We start from the raw sequence: 18,545 nt of genomic DNA, 5'->3' as shown, positions 1-18,545 counted from the left end.
GCCAAAGATAACTTTGTCCTAAATGCAAATGTTGATGCCAATGGATACCACCACTTTGATAAATGTAACAAACAATTGCTTTTTTTGCACTCTCATGGTATCAGTGAGATCCAGGGAGAGGCTAGTAGAGGGCCAGTATGGTACAGAAAACACAAAACTGATTTATGAGATCCTGAGTGGCTCTGCACTGACCTGGGAATAAGATTTTAGTTTTGGCTTTGCCACCAGGATGGACATGTCACTCAACCTGTCTGGGTTTGCTTCTATATTCCTAGAATGGCAGGGGCAGACTAGATTATCTCTAAGATTCTTTCTCACCCTAATGTTCTGTGAGTTTTAATTCTTGCTAGTCCTAATCTTTTGCCAATTTAGTGAACAGGGTGGCTTTACTTTTTATTTTTTAACAGATACGGTGTCTAACTGTGGTGCCCAGGCTGGTCTTAAACTCCTGGCCTCAAGTGATCCTCCAGAGTAACTTTTCTTTAGAAAATAAACTAGTCGGGCACAGTGGCTCATGCCTGTAATCCCAACACTTTGGGAGGCCAAAGCGGGAAGATTGCTTGAGCCCGGGAGTTTGAGACTAGCCTAAGCAGCATAGTGAGACTCTGTCTCTAAAAACAAAGAAAACAAATAAATAAAGAAAAATTAAATGAAGAAACCCCAGCCTGGCCAACCTGGTGAAACCCTGTCTCTACTAAAAATACAAAAATTAGCTGGGCCTGGTGGCGCATTCCTGTAATCCCAGCTACTCAGGAGGCTGAGGCATGAGAATCGCTTGAACATGGGAGGTGGAGGTTGCAGTGAGCCAAGATCACGCCACTGCACTCCAGCCTGGGTGACAGAGCGAGACCCTGTCTCAGAAAAAAAAAAGAACAAAAAAAAAACCTCTAAGAACTCTAAATCAGCCTTTCTTATGTATAATCTACTTGACAGTCACATGGCCTTTAGAAGTTAGTTGTTGTTGCTATTATTGTTTTTTTTTTTTTTTTTTTTTTTTTGAGACGGAGTCTCGCTCTGTCGCCGGGGCTGGAGTGCAGTGGCCGGATCTCAGCTCACTGCAAGCTCCGCCTCCCGGGTTCCCGCCATTCTCCTGCCTCAGCCTCCCGAGTAGCTGGGACTACAGGCGCCCGCCACCTCGCCCGGCTAGTTTTTTTTTTTTGTAGTTTTTAGTAGAGACACGGTTTCACTGTGTTAGCCAGGATGGTCTCGATCTCCTGACCTCGTGATCCGCCCATCTCGGCCTCCCAAAGTGCTGGGATTACAGGCTTGAGCCACCGCGCCCGGCCTGTTGTTTTTTTTTTTGAGACGGAGTCTCGCTCTGTCGCCCAGGCTGGAGTGCAGTGGCCGAATCTCAGCTCGCTGCAAGCTCTGCCTCCCGGGTTTACGCCATTCTCCTGCCTCAGCCTCCCGAGTAGCTGGGACTACAGGCGCCCGTCACCACGCCCGGCTAGTTTTTTGTATTGTTTAGTAGAGACGGGGTTTCACCGTGTTAGCCAGGATGGTCTCGATCTCCTGACCTCGTGATCCACCCATCTCAGCCTCCCAAAGTGCTGGGATTACAGGCTTGAGCCACCGCGCCCAGCCTGTTGTTGTTTTGAGACAGAATCCAGCTCTGCTGCCCAGGCTAGAGTGCAGTGGTGTGACCTCAACTCACTGCAAACTCCACCTCCAAGGTTCAAGCGATTCTTGTGCCTCAGCGTCCCAAGTAGCTGGGATTACATGCGCACATCATCAAGCCTAATTTTTTGTTTTTAATTTTTAGTGGAGATGGGGTTTCACCATATTGACAAGCCTGGTCTCAACCTCCTGACCTCAAGTGATCTGCCCACCTTGGCCTCCCAAAATGCTGGGATTACAGGTGTGAGCCACTGTGCCCAGCCATGTATTTTTGTACAATTACTAACGGCAGCAATTGTCTGCAAGCTGCCAGAGCAAATTTTCTAAATCATATTATCCAGAGGCAACTGGGGGCCAACCTTTTTTGCAGGCAACACCATGAATCTGAGTATAAATACTGGGAAGGAGCCTAGAAATGAACAACAGGCTTCCTGTCCCCACCACCATGTTTATTTTTTCTGTTTTTTTTTTTTTATTGTAGAGACAGGGTTTTGCTGTTGGCCAGGCTGGTGTTGAACTTCTGGCCTCAAGTGATCCCTCTGCCTCAGCCTCCCAAAGTGCTGGGAGGCATAAACCTCAGCACCCAGCCCCCATACCATGTTTTTGAGATGGTGTATCACTCTGTCACCAAGGCTGGAATGCAGTGGCATGATCATAGCTCACTGCAGCCTCGAACTTCTGGGCTCCAGTGATCCTCCTACCTCAGCCTCCCCAGTAGCTGGGACTATAGGCTTGTGCCACCACACCCTCCTAATTTAAAAACTGCTTTTATAGAGAGGGGTCTCACTATGTTGCCCAGGCTGGTCTCAAATTCCTGGGCTCAAGCAATCCTCCTGCCTCAGCCTCCCAAAGTGCTAGGACTATAGGTATAAGACACCACGGCTGGCCTCTACCCCACTTAGTGTGGCTTATAGTACAGGTTGAGTGTTATCTGAAATGCTTGGGACCAGAGGTGTTTTGGATTTGGGATTTTTTCAGCTTTTGGAAATCTGAAATCTTTTGGAATGTCTTTATATACTTACTCGTTAAGTATCCCTAATCCAAAATCCAAAATGCTGCAATGAGCATTTCCTTTGAGTGCCATGTCAATGCTCAAAAAGTTTTAGATTTTGAAGCATTTCCAATTTTCAGAATGCGGATCATCAACCTGTACTATACTTCTTTAGCTTGGTGAAATAAACATGGGTAGTTAAATGTCTGAGTAACAAGAGTGGAATGACAGAACTGGGTACTTCTGTAACTATCAGCCAGACAATAAGCTCCCTATTTTTTCTGCTTCTGAAATCCACTTCAACCATGTTGGCAAGGATGGTCGCGATCTCTTGACCTCGTGATCTGCCCACCTTGGCCTCCCAAAGTGCTGGGATTACAGGCGTGAGCCACGGCACCCGGCCCAAGCTTAATTTTTAAAGACAGACTGAAAACTGCTTTATTATCAAGGGACTTGCAATCTATGCCTAATTGCTCATGGGCTCAAACCTCTTACTTTTCAGTAAATAAGTGAATTAAACCAAATTACAGAGTAAAAAACATTTCAAAGTATACAGGCGTGAAGAGGTTCCCTTGAAGGTGCCTATGAATGGCTTAGAGGAAAATTTTAAATTTAGCTCATTTTCCACTCACAGATTTTGTTTGTTTGTTTGTTTTTTAAGACAGGGCCACACTCTGTTGCCTGGGATAGAGTGGAGTGGTGCAATCTCAGCACTGCAGCTTCCACCTCCTGGGCTCAAGCAGTCTTCCCACTTCAGCCTCCTGAGTAGCTGGGACTACAAGTGCATGCCACCATGCTCAGTTAATTTGTGTATCTTTAGTGGAGATAGGGTCTTGCCACATTGCCCAGGTGGGTCTCGAACTCCATCTTGAAAAAAAAAGGTAGATTAAAAAAATTATAATTAAAAAACTTATGATGAGTTGGCTGGGCGTAAAAAGAAGAAAAGAGTTGCCAGGCGCGGTGGCTCACACCTGTAATCCCAGCACTTTGGGAGGCCGAGGTGGGCGGATCACAAGGTCAAGAGATCAAGACTATCCTGGCTAACATGGTGAAACCCCGTCTCTACTAAAAATATAAAAAATTAGCCAGGTGTGGTGGCAGGCACCTGTAGTCCCAGCTACTCAGGAGGCTGAGGCAGGAGAATCCCTTGAACCTGGGAGGTGGAGGTTGCAGTGAGCCAAGATTGTGCCACAGCACTCCAGCCTGGCAACAGAGCAAGGCTCTGTCTCAAAAGAAAGAAAGAAAGAAAAAAGAGCTAACTAAAAAAATAGAAAAATTAAAAAAAATAAAGACGGGTCTCATTATGTTGCTCAGGCTTGTGTTGACCTGCTAGGCTCAAGCTATCCTCCCACCTCAGCCTCCTGAGTAACTGGGATTACAGGTGCACACCACCACACCTAGCAATATGGTACTATTAAGGGCACTAACTCGTTTAGAACATATTATTATTATTTTTTTGAGACGGAGTCTTCCTCTGTCACCCAGGCTGGAGTCCAGCGGCGCAATCTCAGTTCACTGCAACCTCTGCAGGTTCAAGTGATTCTCTTGCCTCAGCCTCCTGAGTAGCTGGGATTACAGGTGCCTGCCACCATGCCCAGCTAATTTTTGTATTTTTAGTAGAGATTGGGTTTCACCATGTTGGCCAGGCTGGTCTCAAACTCCTAACTTCAAGTGATCCACCCAGCCAAAGTGATGGGATTACAGGTGTGAGCCACTGCACCTGGCCAAAGATGTCCATTTCTATTCTAGGATGCACATGCTAAATCAGAGACAAATCCATATCAAGATCAAATCCAGAGCTGAAGCACAGTGTCAGCATGGTAGGATTGGGAGGAACTGAGAAGAGGAAAAGGGCAATGCTAAATGAAAAAGTCAAGTCTAAGAGAACTTTCAGGGGAAAATTTGGCTTAAGCTACACTTTGTTTTTTGAGATGGAGTCTCCCTCTGTCGCCCAGGCTGGAGTGCAGTGGCGCTATCTTGGCTCACTGCAAGCTCCGCCTCCCAGGTTCACGCCATTCTCCTGCCTCAGCCTCCTGAGTAGCTGGGACTACAGCGCCCGCCACCATGCCCGGCTAATTTTTTTTGTATTTTTTTTTTTAGTAGAGATGGCGTTTTACCGTTAGCCAGGACAGTCTCGACCTCCTGACCTTGTGATCCACCCGCCTCGGCCTCCCAAAGTGCTGAGATAACACGCATGAGCCACCGTGCTGGGCCTTGCGCTAGACTTTGAATGGCAAATATGATTTGAATTGAGGGAAATCAGTGTATACAGAGCATAATGACTTCTGTGTGACTAAAATAGATTCTATATAGTGGATAAGCCTTTAGAAGTTGGTTGGTACAAGTTTATAGTAAGCTTTGGATACCAAAATGAAAAGTTTAAACCATCTGTTTTTCTTTTTTTTTGAGACGTAGTCTTGCTCTGTCACCAGGCTGGAGTGCAGTGGTGCGATCTCGGCTTATCGCAACCTGCACCTCCCGGTTTCAAGCGATTCTCCTGCCTCAGTCTCCCAAGTAGCTGGGAGTATAGGCGCCCGCCACCACGCCCAGCTAATTTTTTGTATTTTTAGTAGAGACAGGGTTTCACTGTGTTAGCCAGGATGGTCCCGATCTCCCGACCTCATGATCTACCCACCTCGGCCTCCCAAAGTGCTGGTATTACAGGCATGAGCCACCGCACCCGGCTATCTGTTTTTCAAAGAAGTAGACATTTAGCTTCTGCCTTTATAAAACTAATAATCTGCCTTGGATTGTGGCTAAATTGTGTGAATGCTGGTATTTCAACAGACTGTAAGCATCATGTCTGATTCAACGCTGTATCTTTTATTGGAGTTTAACATGCCTACATAGTAAATACTTGGTAAATGTGCTGAATGACCAAATGATTCCCAGGATGAGCTAGTCAGCTCAGAGTCCAAACATGGGGACTTGGGCTGGTAAGCCACCTAGGCTTTGAATCAAACAGCTGCATCTGAAAGTTTTATGTTAGAATAATAATGCCATATATTACATTTCTGTGCAATAAGTAAGTCCACCTCTAGCTCCTCTCCCCACCATAATCACAGCAGTCAGATAAAAAGTTGAGTTTATTAGGGAAATATGGGAGGCATAGACACTCCCAAGTGACAGAAAGAAAAGTCTAAAAATGTCCCTTCAAGCCAAGTGGGGGCCTGGCCTTGACCTCCCCAAATCAACAAGAAACTGGTGGGTCTGCAACAACATTCTCTGGCAGCCACATTGCCAGGGCATGAGTGTCTTGGCCAGGATTGCCCCCCAATTCCCACCAAAGGTGGGGAGGAGATAAAGACTGTTCACAGAAGCAGTGCAAAGGCAATGAGAACTTTAAGGAAAGTTTGAGAGAGAGAGAAAGAAAGATAGAGGCGGGGAGGACCTTCACAAAGAGTCCCAGGGTTTTGGCTGTGAATGTCTCAAATACATTGACAAGTAGATCTATAAAATGTTACTGAAAAGGTAAAATGCCTCATGTCGTTTCCAGCAGTTCCTCTGGACTTCTCCCCACATAACACACCACACCCCAGATGGCAGAGCCCAAAGGCCACACTTTTGAAAAAAGAAAAACAAGAATAAGCCCTGTTGCTCTTTAAGGAGAAAGGAAGGAGCTGAAGGCTGCTGGGGCCTTTCCCATGTGGCCTGTGTTGTGTAAAGCAACTTCCCAGCAGCAGCACGTCACTGTTCTAGGTGAGTGTCTCACCTTTTGTCACCTGTGAAAGGAAAGGAAAATTGACATTTAGATAAATTCAAAAAGATTAGAGGGGTCTAAAAAAAAATTCTTACTTTAGATCCTAGGCAGTGAGAAATAGTAGAAAAGAAGATAGCTGTGAAGTCACAGAAACCTGGTTCAAATCCAGGCAATCTGCTGAACTTTTCTTTTCTTTTTTTGAGACGGAGTCTCACTCTGTCACCCAGGCTGGAATGCAGTGGTGCGATCTCGGCTCACTGCAACCTCTGCCTCCCAGTTTCAAGTGATTCTCCTGCCTCAGCCTCCTGAGTAGCTGGGACTACAGGTGTGAACCACCATGCCTGGCTAATTTTTGTATTTTTAGTAGAGATGGGGTTTCACCATGTTGGCCAGGCTGGTCTTGAACTCCTGACCTCAGGTGATCCGCCACCTCGGCCTCCCAAAATGCTGGGATTACAGGCGTGAGCCACCATGTCTGGCCAGTGCTTAAGCTTCCTAAGACTGTTTCTGCTTTCAGGTTTTTTTCAGTAATAAGTGGAAATGCGCATTCTCTCTTGGAATGCCCTGGCCCATCAAACTCACCCGTGCTTCAATGTACTCTATTCTCCGTTCAAGGGCTGTCAATTTCTCGTTTAGTGTTGCAAGTCTTGAACGACAAGACATATCTAAGAAAAAGAGACTGGTGTTCAGAATTAAGGTCACTTCAAACACAGAGACAGACACACACAACTCCTACACTGAAAAAGAGGAATAATACACAGAATACAAATGGAAATGGATACAGTGAGAAGTATCTTAGCACAGTTCCTTAGAGTGGATCTGCTGAATTTCCTATCAAGTATTGCAAGTAGAGAATAACGGCCCCACAAAAATGTCCTTTCCCGCAGGGCGTGGTGGTGCATGCCTGTAATCCTAGTACTTTGGGAGGACTAGACAGGTGGATCACCTGAGGTCAAGAATTCAGGACCAGCCTGGCCAACATCGTGAAACTCTATCTCTTATTAAAAATACAAAAATTAGCCGGGCATGATGGCACATGCCTGTAATCCCAGCTACTCGAGAGGCTGAGGCAGGAGAATCGCTTGAACCGGGGGTCAAATGTTGCGGTGAGCCAAGATCTCGCCACTTCACTTCAGCCTGGGTGAAAGAGCAAAACTAAAAAAAAAAAAAAAAAAAAGTCCTTTCTCTAATCCCTGGATCCTGTGAATATGGATTATACATGAGGAAACAGGGCTTTGCAGGTATGATTAAGGTTAAGAACCTTGAGATCCTAGAGTTTGTCTTGGATTGTCCATTTGGCCCCAATCTAATCATAAGTCCACAAATGTAGGTGAGAAAGGCAGAGGAAGGGGGTCAGAGATGAAATGGAAGAAGAAAAAGAGATTCGATGTGTGAAGGGGATGCAATCTGCCATTGTTGGCTTTGAAAGTGGAAGAAGGGAGTCATGAGCCAAGGGATGTAAGTGACCTTTAGAAGCTGGGAACAACTTTCAGCTGACAGCCAGTAACAAAACAGAGATCTCAGTTCTACAACCACGAGAAACTGAGTTCTGCCAACAACCCAATATTCGAGGAACTAGACCCGCTCCTTGAGCCTCCAGAAAGGAAGGCAGTCCTGCTGAAACCCTGATTGGAGCTCAGGCCAGGAGCAGTGACTCATGCCTGTAATCCTAATACTTCAGAAGGCCAAGGTGTGAAGATTGCTAGCCCAGTTACCCGTGTTCAATTTATGACCTACACATGGTAAATAATAAATGTATGTGGTTTAAGCCATAAAATGTGTGGTAATTTGTTTTTTTGTTTGTTTTTGAGACGGAGTCTCACTCTGTTGCCAGGCTGGAGCGCAGTGGCGTGATCTCAGCTCACTGCAACCTCTGCCTCCCAGGTTCAAGTGATTCTCCTGCCTCAGTCTCCCAAGTAGCTGGGACTACAGGTGTGCGCCACCATGCCCAGCTAATTTTTTTTTGTATTTTTAGTAGAGACAGGGTTTCACCACGTTGGCCAGGATGGTCTCAATCTCTTGACCTCGTGATCCACCCACCTTAGCCTCCCAAAGTGCTGAGATTACAAGTGTGAGCCACTGTGTCCAGCCTGTGTGGTAATTTGTTATGCCAGGAATAGCAAATGAATACACCAAGGCTGTATAGCCATTTACTAATGGCCTAAGTAAGACCTTCAAAAGAGGGGACATGGCAAGAATAAGAAAATAATCTCAATAGGAAAGAAATGAGGCCAGGTGCAGTGGCTCATGCCTGTAATTCCAGCACTTTAGGGAAGCCAAGGTGGGCAGATCAGCTGAGGTCAGGAGTTTAAGACCAGCCTGGCTAACATGGTGAAACCCCATCTCTACTAAAAGCACAAACTTAGCTGGGCGTGGTGGCAAGTGCCTCTAGTCCCAGCTAGTTGGGAGGCTGAGGCAGGAGAATCACTTGAACCTGGGAGGCGGAGGTTGCAGTGAGCCAGGATCGCGCCACTGCACTGCAGCCTGCGTGACAGAGTGAGACTCCATCTCAAAACAAACAAAAAAAAAAGTAGAGGCCAAGAAAGCAGCAGAAATTATGGAAAGGGAAGGTGTGAGAGTTCTGAGCTCATTAAAGCCATGTCACTACTGTTCCTCCTAGAGGCAAAAGGCCTTTCAGAACTAGAGAAAACTTGGAGAACATCAAATACCCTATAAAGCCCACATTCCATCTGTGAAAACAGCCAAAATTCTTTTTCTTCCTCTAGCTTTTCCAGTCTTCTTTTACCATCTCATTCAAAATGAAACCAGATTTAATTTAAAACATTTTTCTCTGCAAACTTCTGTAACAGGAACTATTCTTTTTCCAACTATTCTCAATATATGAGAGAAAAGGTATCTTAGCATGGTCATTATCTTCTACTCTCTCCTCCAACATTGTTGTTCAGTCATCTCTCAATAACCTACAGTTTTTAAGTTTGAAACATTCGCTGAGACTCTCCCACGCAATGATTTAACACTTAGCTAACAAGCTGCCTTTTCATCTATTCCCTGGCTGTTTTGCAAAAGCGCTTCAGCATCCATTTTGACAAATCTTCCTACACCCTAATCTTGCCTCAACTTTCATCTTATTATATCCAAATCTTACTCATCTTGCCTGCCTATCTCCCCCAAGGCTAAGTTCAAATTCTATCTCTGAGAGGTCTTGCCAGATGGATATCATAATTCTCTTCTGTATTTACCTAAACATTTACGGATGAATATCTTTTTTTTTTTTTTTTAAAGAGACATGGTCTTGCTCTGTCACCCAGGCTAGAGTTCAGTGGCACAATCATAGCTTACTGCGCCCCTCAACTCCTAGGTTCAAGTGATCCTTCCACCTCAGCCTCCCGAGTAGCTAGAATTACTACTCAGTAGGTGGATGCCACTGTGCCCGACTAATTGTTTTCTTTTTTTTTTTTTTTGGTAGAGATGGGGGTCTCACTTTGTTGCCCAGGCTGATCTCAAACTCCTGAACTCAAGCAATCCTCCTGCCTTGGCCTCTTAAAGTCCTAGGATTACAGGCATGAGGCCCCGTGCCAGCCTCTGAAGTTCTAATTTGTAAGTTATTCGTGTACTTGGTCTTTGGTTATCACTTCCCCCTTTGGATAAAGATTTTACAAATAAGAATGTGCATCACTATTATTTAAGATGGTGAAAAAGCAACAAAACCAAATGCCCATGATTGGAATGGTTTGATATAGTGTATCAATGAGACTATTAAAATAGGCATTAAAAGTTACAATGGCCGGGTGCAGTGGCTCATGCCTGTAATCCCAGCACTTTGGGAGGCCGAGGTGGGTGCATCACTTGAGGTCGGAGTTCAAGACAAGCGTGATCAACATGGAGAAACCCCATCTCTACCAAAAATACAAAAAAAAAAAAAAAGAAACCCTGTCTCTACTAAAAATACAAAAATAGCTGGGCATGGTGGCGCACGCCTGTAATCCCAGCTGCTCAGGAGGCTGAGGCAGGAGAATGGCTTGAACCCAGGAGGCGGAGGTTGCAGTGAGTCGAGATTGTACCACTGCACTCCAGCCTGGGCAACAGAGTGAGACTCTGTCTCAAAAAAAAAAAAAAAAAAAAAAAAAAAGGCTGGGCGCGGTGGCTCACGCCTGTAATTCCAGCGCTTTGGGAGGCCAAGACTGGTGGATCATGAGGTCAGGAGATCGAGACCATCCTGGCGAACACAGTGAAACTCGGTGAAACCCCACCTCTACTAAAAATACAAAAAATTAGCCGGGCGTGGTGGCGGGCGCCTGTAGTCCCAGCTACTTGGGAGGCTGAGGCAGGAGAATGGCGTGAACCTGGGAGGTGGAGGTTGCAGTAAGCCGCGATCACGTCACTGCACTCCAGCCTGGGCGACACAGCAAGACTCCGTCTCAAAAAAAAAAAAAAAAAAAAGTGGCCAGGTGCAGTGGCTCACGTCTATAATCCCAGCACTTTGGGAGGCCAGGGTGGGTGGATCACCTGAGGCAGTGGGCTGAGATCGCGCCATTGCACTCTAGCCTGGACAACAAGAGTGAAACTCTGTCTAAAAAAAAAAAAGTTACAAGTTTGAGGAGTATTTAATGAAATGGGAAAATGTTCATGTTACAAAGCCAAATGATATTTATGTACTTATAATTTACAATTTATTTACATGTCTGTTTCACCATTAGAACAAGTTAATTGAAAGAAGTACATATTGCCTCTTGTAACCTCAGTATCATGCCTGGTACACAGATGTTGACTGAAAAAAAAAGGATGCATTCTGGTATGTTAGTGGAACAAAAGATTGACTCTAGTGTAACTCTACTCACCTTACAAGTGAGAAAACTGAGGCCTAGGTAAGCTGAGGGCCCATGTTGGGTCAGTAATGGGACAAAATAACAGCAGGGCTGAGTTTAGAACCCCGTTCTTTCACTGCCCAGTATGGTATTCTTTCCCATCACACTGTCCCAATGCACACTGCTACCATCTTTCTGTGCCTCCAGGGCTATAATTTATACCCCAGGTCTCCAGCCCAACTCTGCCACTTTCCATTCTTTTACCTGCTTAAAGTATACAATTCAATGGTTTTTAGTATATTTACAGAGTTGTGCAATCATTATAATCTACTTTTAGAATATTTTCATCATCCCCAAAAGATACCTTGTACCTCTTAGTCCTGTTACTCCTCATTCTGCCACCCCTCAGTCTCTGGGAAACACTAATCTTTGTCTCTATGGATTTGCCATTTCTGGACATTCTTCATTCTTTTTATGCTTGTGCTGCTTCCTTGAATTCCCAGGTCTAGCTTAAGTATGATCATTTCAGCATCCCCTTTTTCCTGGATGCACTGCCAGTTTCTGTCGGAACTGCCCCACAGGACCAAGCCTCTTTTCAGTCTGGTTTTTGGAAGTCTAAAAGCACATTATGTATGCTAGTGAGTAAGAGCATGAATATTATCTCTGACAACCTGTCATTTCCCATGAAGAAAGACATACCAGCTTCATTGGGGGAGGTAAGAGAGAGGGAAGGTTCCTTCCTGGGTGGCTATTCTGTTCTAGCTGTCAATCTGGTAATGAATTAGAATTCAGGAACAATACTATGCTACTGGCCCACATGGATAAACACTGTTGAGAAACAGAAAATGTTCAACTCCAGAAACTTTGGTCATATTTCAAATCCTAATAAGTACACGCTGGTTCAAATAAAAAACACTGAGAAAGCATTCAGCAGCTGGATAAATCTGAGACCAGAGCACAAGTATGTGTACATTATCACCAGCCTTTAACTGAAAATACCAGTTCTTGTTAGGGAACAAATGCTTTTATCAGACAGCTCCTTCTGTGAACTTACTGCATATAACTTTAGCATTACAAAAATCAATACTGTCAGGCTGGGCATGGTGGTTCACGCCTATAATCCCACCACTTTGGGAGGCCGAGGTGGGCGGATCACTTGAGGTCAGGAGTTTGAGGCCAGCGTGGCCAACATGGCGAAACCCCATCTCTACTAATAATACAAAAAGTAGCTGGGCATGGTGGCGTGCACCTGTAATCCCAGCTACTCGGGAGGCTGAGGCAGGAGAATGGCTTGAACTCAGGAGGCAGAGGTTGCAGTGAGTCAAGATTGCACCACTGTACTCAAGCCTGGGCAACACGGCAAGACTCCATCTTAAAAAAAAAAAAAAGAAAAAAGAAAAAGAATTAGCCAGGCATGGTGGCGCATGCCTGTAGTCCCAGGTACTCGGGAGACTGAGGCAGAAGAATCGCTTGAAGCCGGGAGGCAGAAGTTGCGGTGAGCCGAGACTGCACCACTACATTCTAGCCTGGGCAACAGAGCGACTCCGTCTCAAAAAAAAAAAAAAAAAAATACTGCCTTTCTTTTGGAATGTTTTTGTAGTTAAGTCTTACTTTTCCAGAAAAATTCTGAATATCTTAGGAGTGGGTATCATATCCATTTATTCATATTTATTCCTTTCTCACAGCATCTAACACACACCAGGCATGCTGTATTTGTTGGCTTAGTACAAAAACTAAGATTTTTAAAAAACAGCCACATTCTCTATTTTTTCTTTATAATTCTCTGCATATATTACCTTTAGAACCAGAAAAAAAATAGTATAAGAATAAAAAGCAATAATCTCTAACCATCTGTTTTTAGAAGCTTCACCAATTCCAAAGTACAGAATAGGCCTAGTGTTAGGATGTTATTGCTACATTATGATTTGTACGTCCTCAAGTTCAAGTGGGAGACTGTGACTCTACTCTCACCAGCTGGAATCACAGGGTAAATGCTTTTCAGAAAGTCATTCACTATCTTAGAAAAACAATTATCTCTCCAAAATACATGGCCCATGCACATTCTCTGTGGTCGGGGTAAGGACTACAGAATTGTTAACATATTTGAAGAACTTCAGATGCTCCCTCAAAGTAAATTATTTTTCTTTGAGACAGAGTCTCACTCTGTCACCCAGGCTGGAGTACAGTGGCATGTTCTTGGCTCACTGCAACCTTCACCTCCAGGGTTCAAGTGATTCTCATGTCTCAGCCTCCCAGGTAGCTTGGAATTACAGGCATGCGCCACCATGCCTGGCTAATTTTTGTATTTTTTATAGAGATGGGGTTTCGCCATGTTGGCCAGGCTGGTCTCGAACTCCTGAGCTCAAGCGATTAACCTGCCTTGGCCTCCCAAAGTGCTGGGATTACAGGCATGAGCCACCGTGCCTGGCCTCAAAGTAAATTCTTATTTTATTTTATTTTTTTGAGATGGAGTCTTGCTCTGTCGCCCAGGCAGGAGTGCAGTGGCACGATTTTGGCTCACTGCAACCTCTGCCTCCCGGGTTCAAGGGATTGCTCCTGTCTCAGCCTCCTGAGTAGCTGGGATTACAGGTACACTCCGCCACACCCAACTAATTTTTGTATTTTTAGTAGAGACAGGGTTTCACCATGTTGGGCAGGCTGGTCTCGAACTCCTGACCTCATGATCTGCCCACCTCAGCCTCCCAAAGTGCTGGGATTACAGGCGTGAGCCACTGCACCTGGCAGTAAATTCTTATTGAATCTTTACACCACCAAACCATATCATCATAAACATGTTAGAGTTAACCCCTGAACAACTCAGGGGTTAAGAACATCAACTCTCTGTGCAGTTGAAAATCTGCACAGGCTGGCACAGTGGCTCACACGTGTAATCCTAGCGCTTTGGGAGGCTGAGACAGGAGGATCACTTGAACTTAGGAGTTTGAGAACAGCCTGGGCAACACAGTAAGACCTCCTCTCTATTTTAAATACATAAGAAAAAGAAAATCTGCATATAATTTTTGTCTCCCCAGAACTAAATGAATAGCCTACTGCTGACTGGAAACCTTACTGATAACAGGAGCAGTTGCTTAACACATATTTTGGAAGTCACATATATGACATACTGTATTACAATAAAGTAAACTAGAGAAAAGACTATGTTATTAAAAAAAACATGAGGAGGCTGGGTGCAGTGGCTCACGTCTGTAATCCCAGCACTTTGGGAGGCCTAGGCGGGTGGATCACAAGGTCAGGAGATGGAGACCATCCTGGCTAGCATGGTGAAATCCCATCTCTACTAAAAATTACAAAAAAATTAGCCGGGCGTGGTGGCGGGCACCTGTGGTCCCAGCTACTCTGGAGGCTGAGGCAGGAGAATGGCAGAGCTTGCAGTGAGCCGAGATCGCACCACTGCACTCCAGCCTGGGCGACAGAGTGAGATTACGTCTCAAAAAACAAACAAACAAACAACAACCAAAAAAACACACTAGGAAAAGGAAACATATTTACTATTCATTAAACGGAAGTGGATCATCATAATGGTCTTCATCCTCATTGTCTTCCTGCTAAGTTAGGCTGAGGAAGAGGAGGAAGAAGAGAGGTTGTTTTGCTACCTCATGGATGGCAGAGGTGGAAGGTGAGGCAGGAGAGGCAGGCATACTGTATAACTTTTATCGCAATAAATCCACCTATGGCCAGGCACAGTGGCTCATGCCTGTAATCCCAGCACTTTGGGAAGTTGAACAGAGGTGGGTCACTTGAGGCCAAGAGTTCAAGAGCAGCACGGCCAACATGGCGAATCCTGTCTCTACTAAAACTACAAATATTAACCGGGCATGGTGACACACACTTCTAGTCCCAGCTACTCGGGAGGCTAAGGCAAGAAAATCACTTGAACCTGGGAGGTGGAGGTTGCAGTGAGTCGAGATCATGCCACTGCACTTCAGCCTAGGTGACAGAGTGAAAATCTGTCTCAAAAAAAAATCTACCTGTAAATGGATCCCTGCAGTTCAAACATGTATTGTTCAAGGGACAATTGTAAAAGCTTGCTAATGGCTTAGGATGGGAAAAAAACATCCCACACACAGTCATCCTAAATCATCCAAAACCAAGAAAACATACTCAAGTCTATCCTTAAAATTTATCCAGTTTTGCAGCTTGTGGGGTCTTTTTCTAAACTCTTGCATTGTGATATTGTCAATCTTTCTTTTTTTTTTTGGAGACGGAGTCTTAATCTTTCGCCCAAGCTGCAGTGCAGTGGCACGATCCCTGCTCACTGCAACCTCCACCTCCCCGGTTCAAGCGACTCTCCTGCCTCAGCCTCCTGAGTAGCTGGGATTACAGGCGTGCACCACCACACCCAGCTAATTTTGTATTTTTAGTAGAGACAGGGTTTCACCATGTTAGCCAGGCTGATCTCAAACTTGACCTCAGGTGATCTGCCCGCCTCAGCCTCCCAAAGTGCTGCGATTACAGGCATGAGCCACCATGCCAATCTTTAAGAACCTGCCTCAGGTACACCTAACTACTAAGTCAAATTCCTTTGACTGTTAATCCTGCATTATAATTATCTTCTTACTTAGTTGAATTTAATTGTTATTTTCTCTAAATTCACTTTCTAAAATCTTTAAAAACCACCTAGTAATTACTCCAAACATTTGGCCATCATCATCACTTTAAGGGAGGATAATGATCTAAGCTAAGGGAAGTCATTTATTTTGGCTCCAAAAGACTGGACTTCTGTATGTCTAATTCCTTAGTTTAGAATTTGTTGGGGGCAGGGCACAGTGGCTCACGCCTGTAATCCCAGCACTTTGGGAGGCTGGGGTGAGTGGATCACTTGAGCTCAGGAGTTTGAGACCAGCCTGGGCAAGATGGCCAAAACCTGTCTCTACTTTAAAAAGCACAAAAATCAGCCAGGTGTGGTGGTGCACATCTGTAAACCTAGCTACTCAGGAGGCAGAGGCATGAGAATAGCTTGAGTCCAGGAAGACGAGGTTGCAGTGAGCTAAGATCATGCCACTGCACTCCAGCCTGGACTAGAGCGAGACCCTGTCTCAAAAAAAAAAAAAAAAAAAAAAAATTGTTGGAAAGCCCAAATAAAAAGTCTTTACTCTCCATCTGATCATAAAATGTGACTCTTACAAATCAGACATAATGTCTGAGCTGATATCTCCTTGCCTATTAAGCAAGAAAAGAGACATTTCTCCTTTACAAATCCTAAGCTTAAGCTTTTCAATTTTCAGTCAGTCCCAAGACTCATTCACTATAAATTTAATGGGTATGATATACCAAGACTATGTCAAAGATAAACATAATGAATTAAAAGTTTACTGGTACAATTCTGTTCTCAGAAATGAAATTACATTACTAGAATCCAACTCAGGATTTCTTTTTTTTTTTTTTTTTTTTTTGAGACAGCGTCTTACTCTGTCACCTAGGCTGGAGTGCAGTGGCATGAACATGGCTCACTGCCTCCAGGGTTCAAGTGATCCTCCTGTCTCGGCCTCCCGAGTAGCTGGGACAACAGGTCTGCATGACCATGCCCAACTAATTTTTTGTTGTTGTTGTTTTTTTGTAGAGATAGGATCTGGCCATGTTGTCCAGGCTGGTCTTGAACTCCTGGGCTCAAGCAATCCTCCCAACTTGGCTTCCCAAAGTGCTGGGATTACAGATATGAGCCATTGAACCCAGCCATGATTATAGTCCTATACACCCTGTATGAAAATACTTTAATACAAAAATGATGCTCTTCTTTGTTCTGAAGTTGTCATGATTTCATCTTCAAGATTAGAACTTCTTTGAATGTAGGAAGTGGTTCTTATTCTGTGTCTCCCACTATGCCTTAAGAGAGGGCCTCATATGGAGCTCTAGCATATCTCGCTGATGCTTTCTGACCATCTCTTGCTCTGTCACCTTTACACTCCTAAGGCCATCATTCCTTTAGCTAGAGAATAATTCATTTAAAAATCTTTCCAAAGTACACTAGTTGAGGAAAAGTTCACTAGATGCATCCCTATATCCTGTAATTACACAAGAAAATCTAACCAGTGCCAAGTTCTCTTAAACACTTGGAGAAGAAGGGGTAGGAGTCTTGATTACTTTGCTTGCTGTTCATAAGAATTTAAGGCTGTCACGAGCAGGCCATGCCTAGGAAAGACTCTGGTAAAGATGTCTTTCTGCTGAAGGCACCCGACCTGTACTAGCTCTGAGGAACAGGCTAGAAGTAGACAGAACACCTACCACAAGCTATATACTAGCAATACAGAGAGGACTTCCAAGATCCTGGCATCCCTCTGACCTCATCTCCAACCACTCTCACCGCAGCACACACAGGAGACGGGAAGAAATGGACAAGACGGGAGTGGTTGACAACGGGTCCAACTAAAAGTCATGACGCTAGAGGGTTTCGAGCAGATCCTAAAGATGGGGAACCGTCAACAGTCTTCAAACAGAGCAGTGACACGGTCCCGGATGTTCACTTTGAGTGCAAAGTGGGGACTGGAATGGATGTAGAGTACAAAGGAGGCAGGGAGACCACTTAGGAGAACCACGGAGCGAGGATAGGGCTGCCTGACCCGTCTGGGAAAAGGACTTGTAGAATGGGTCCAGGGGCATGGCAGGAAGCCAGGAGCTCAGCGTGGGGCAGGATAACCCTACAGAGACTGTCCAGCGGAGCCTGAGGGTCAGGACGGGAGGAAGAAGGTGGGACCTGAAGGAGGAAGTGAAAACCCGCAACAGCCGAAGGCTCCGGGAGTCCTCTCAAAGCATCTCCCCGGAGCCCAGCCCAAGCGCCTCAGCGGCCTCCCTCCTCCCCGCCTCCCCTTGCTGGCCCGCTGACCGAACGAGTTGAGAAAGTCCGCGATTTTCTTGATGCTGCTGGTGATTATCTCAATGTACTCCCGGTTAGCCCAGTCCTGGTGAATCTCCCGCTGCACCGGATCCTCCTGTCCCGCCATGGCGGCCGCCTGAGGAAGAGCGACTGCGCAGGCGCCCCGACCCTACAGGCCTCTAGCGCGCCTGCGCCATCAGCCCACACCCATCCTCTGGAGCGCCCACGAATTCTCGGGTACTGTGATACGCCTGTGCAATGTAACGTCCTCGCTGGCGTTTGCTCTCTACTCCCACGCTGTAGAAAACAGAAGCCTCGACTCCGGCGGCGAAGTTGTAGTGCACGCGCGTTATGGTGTTAAACGGGCTCGTGGGGGGTCTTGCCGTCTCCCTCAACTGCTCCAGGCTGTGTCTGCAGTAAGATGGGCACAGTCGATTAAATCACACTAAATAGCCGGGCGCGGTGGCTCACGCCTGTAATCCTAGCACTTTGGGAGGCCGAGGCAGGCGGATTACGAGGTCAGGAGATCGAGACCACGGTGAAACCCCGTCTCTACTAAAAACACAAAACATTAGCCGGGCGCGGTGGCTGGCGCCTGTAGTCCCAGCTACTCAGGAGGCTGAGGCAGGAGAATGGCGT

The 18,545-nt window shown here is 45.5% G+C and overlaps 1 protein-coding gene across 1 annotated transcript; it reads right to left on the bottom strand.

The window, feature by feature from the left end:
- Window positions 1-5,410: 5,410 nt before the first annotated feature.
- Window positions 5,411-18,379, bottom strand: LOC105477689 (BRICK1 subunit of SCAR/WAVE actin nucleating complex). The gene is made up of 3 exons (XM_011734327.2): window positions 17,916-18,379; window positions 6,891-6,973; window positions 5,411-6,330 (listed from the first exon to the last, which is right to left on the bottom strand). Exons 1-3 carry the CDS (start codon window positions 18,031-18,033, stop codon window positions 6,304-6,306), a joined length of 228 nt encoding a protein of 75 aa, XP_011732629.1. The 5' UTR covers window positions 18,034-18,379; the 3' UTR covers window positions 5,411-6,303.
- Between the last annotated feature and the right edge of the window lie 166 nt (window positions 18,380-18,545).

This window comes from Macaca nemestrina, chromosome 2, assembly GCF_043159975.1.
Source record: "Macaca nemestrina isolate mMacNem1 chromosome 2, mMacNem.hap1, whole genome shotgun sequence".
NCBI lineage: Eukaryota > Metazoa > Chordata > Mammalia > Primates > Cercopithecidae > Macaca > Macaca nemestrina.
This window is presented reverse-complemented; position numbering and strand designations above follow the sequence as displayed.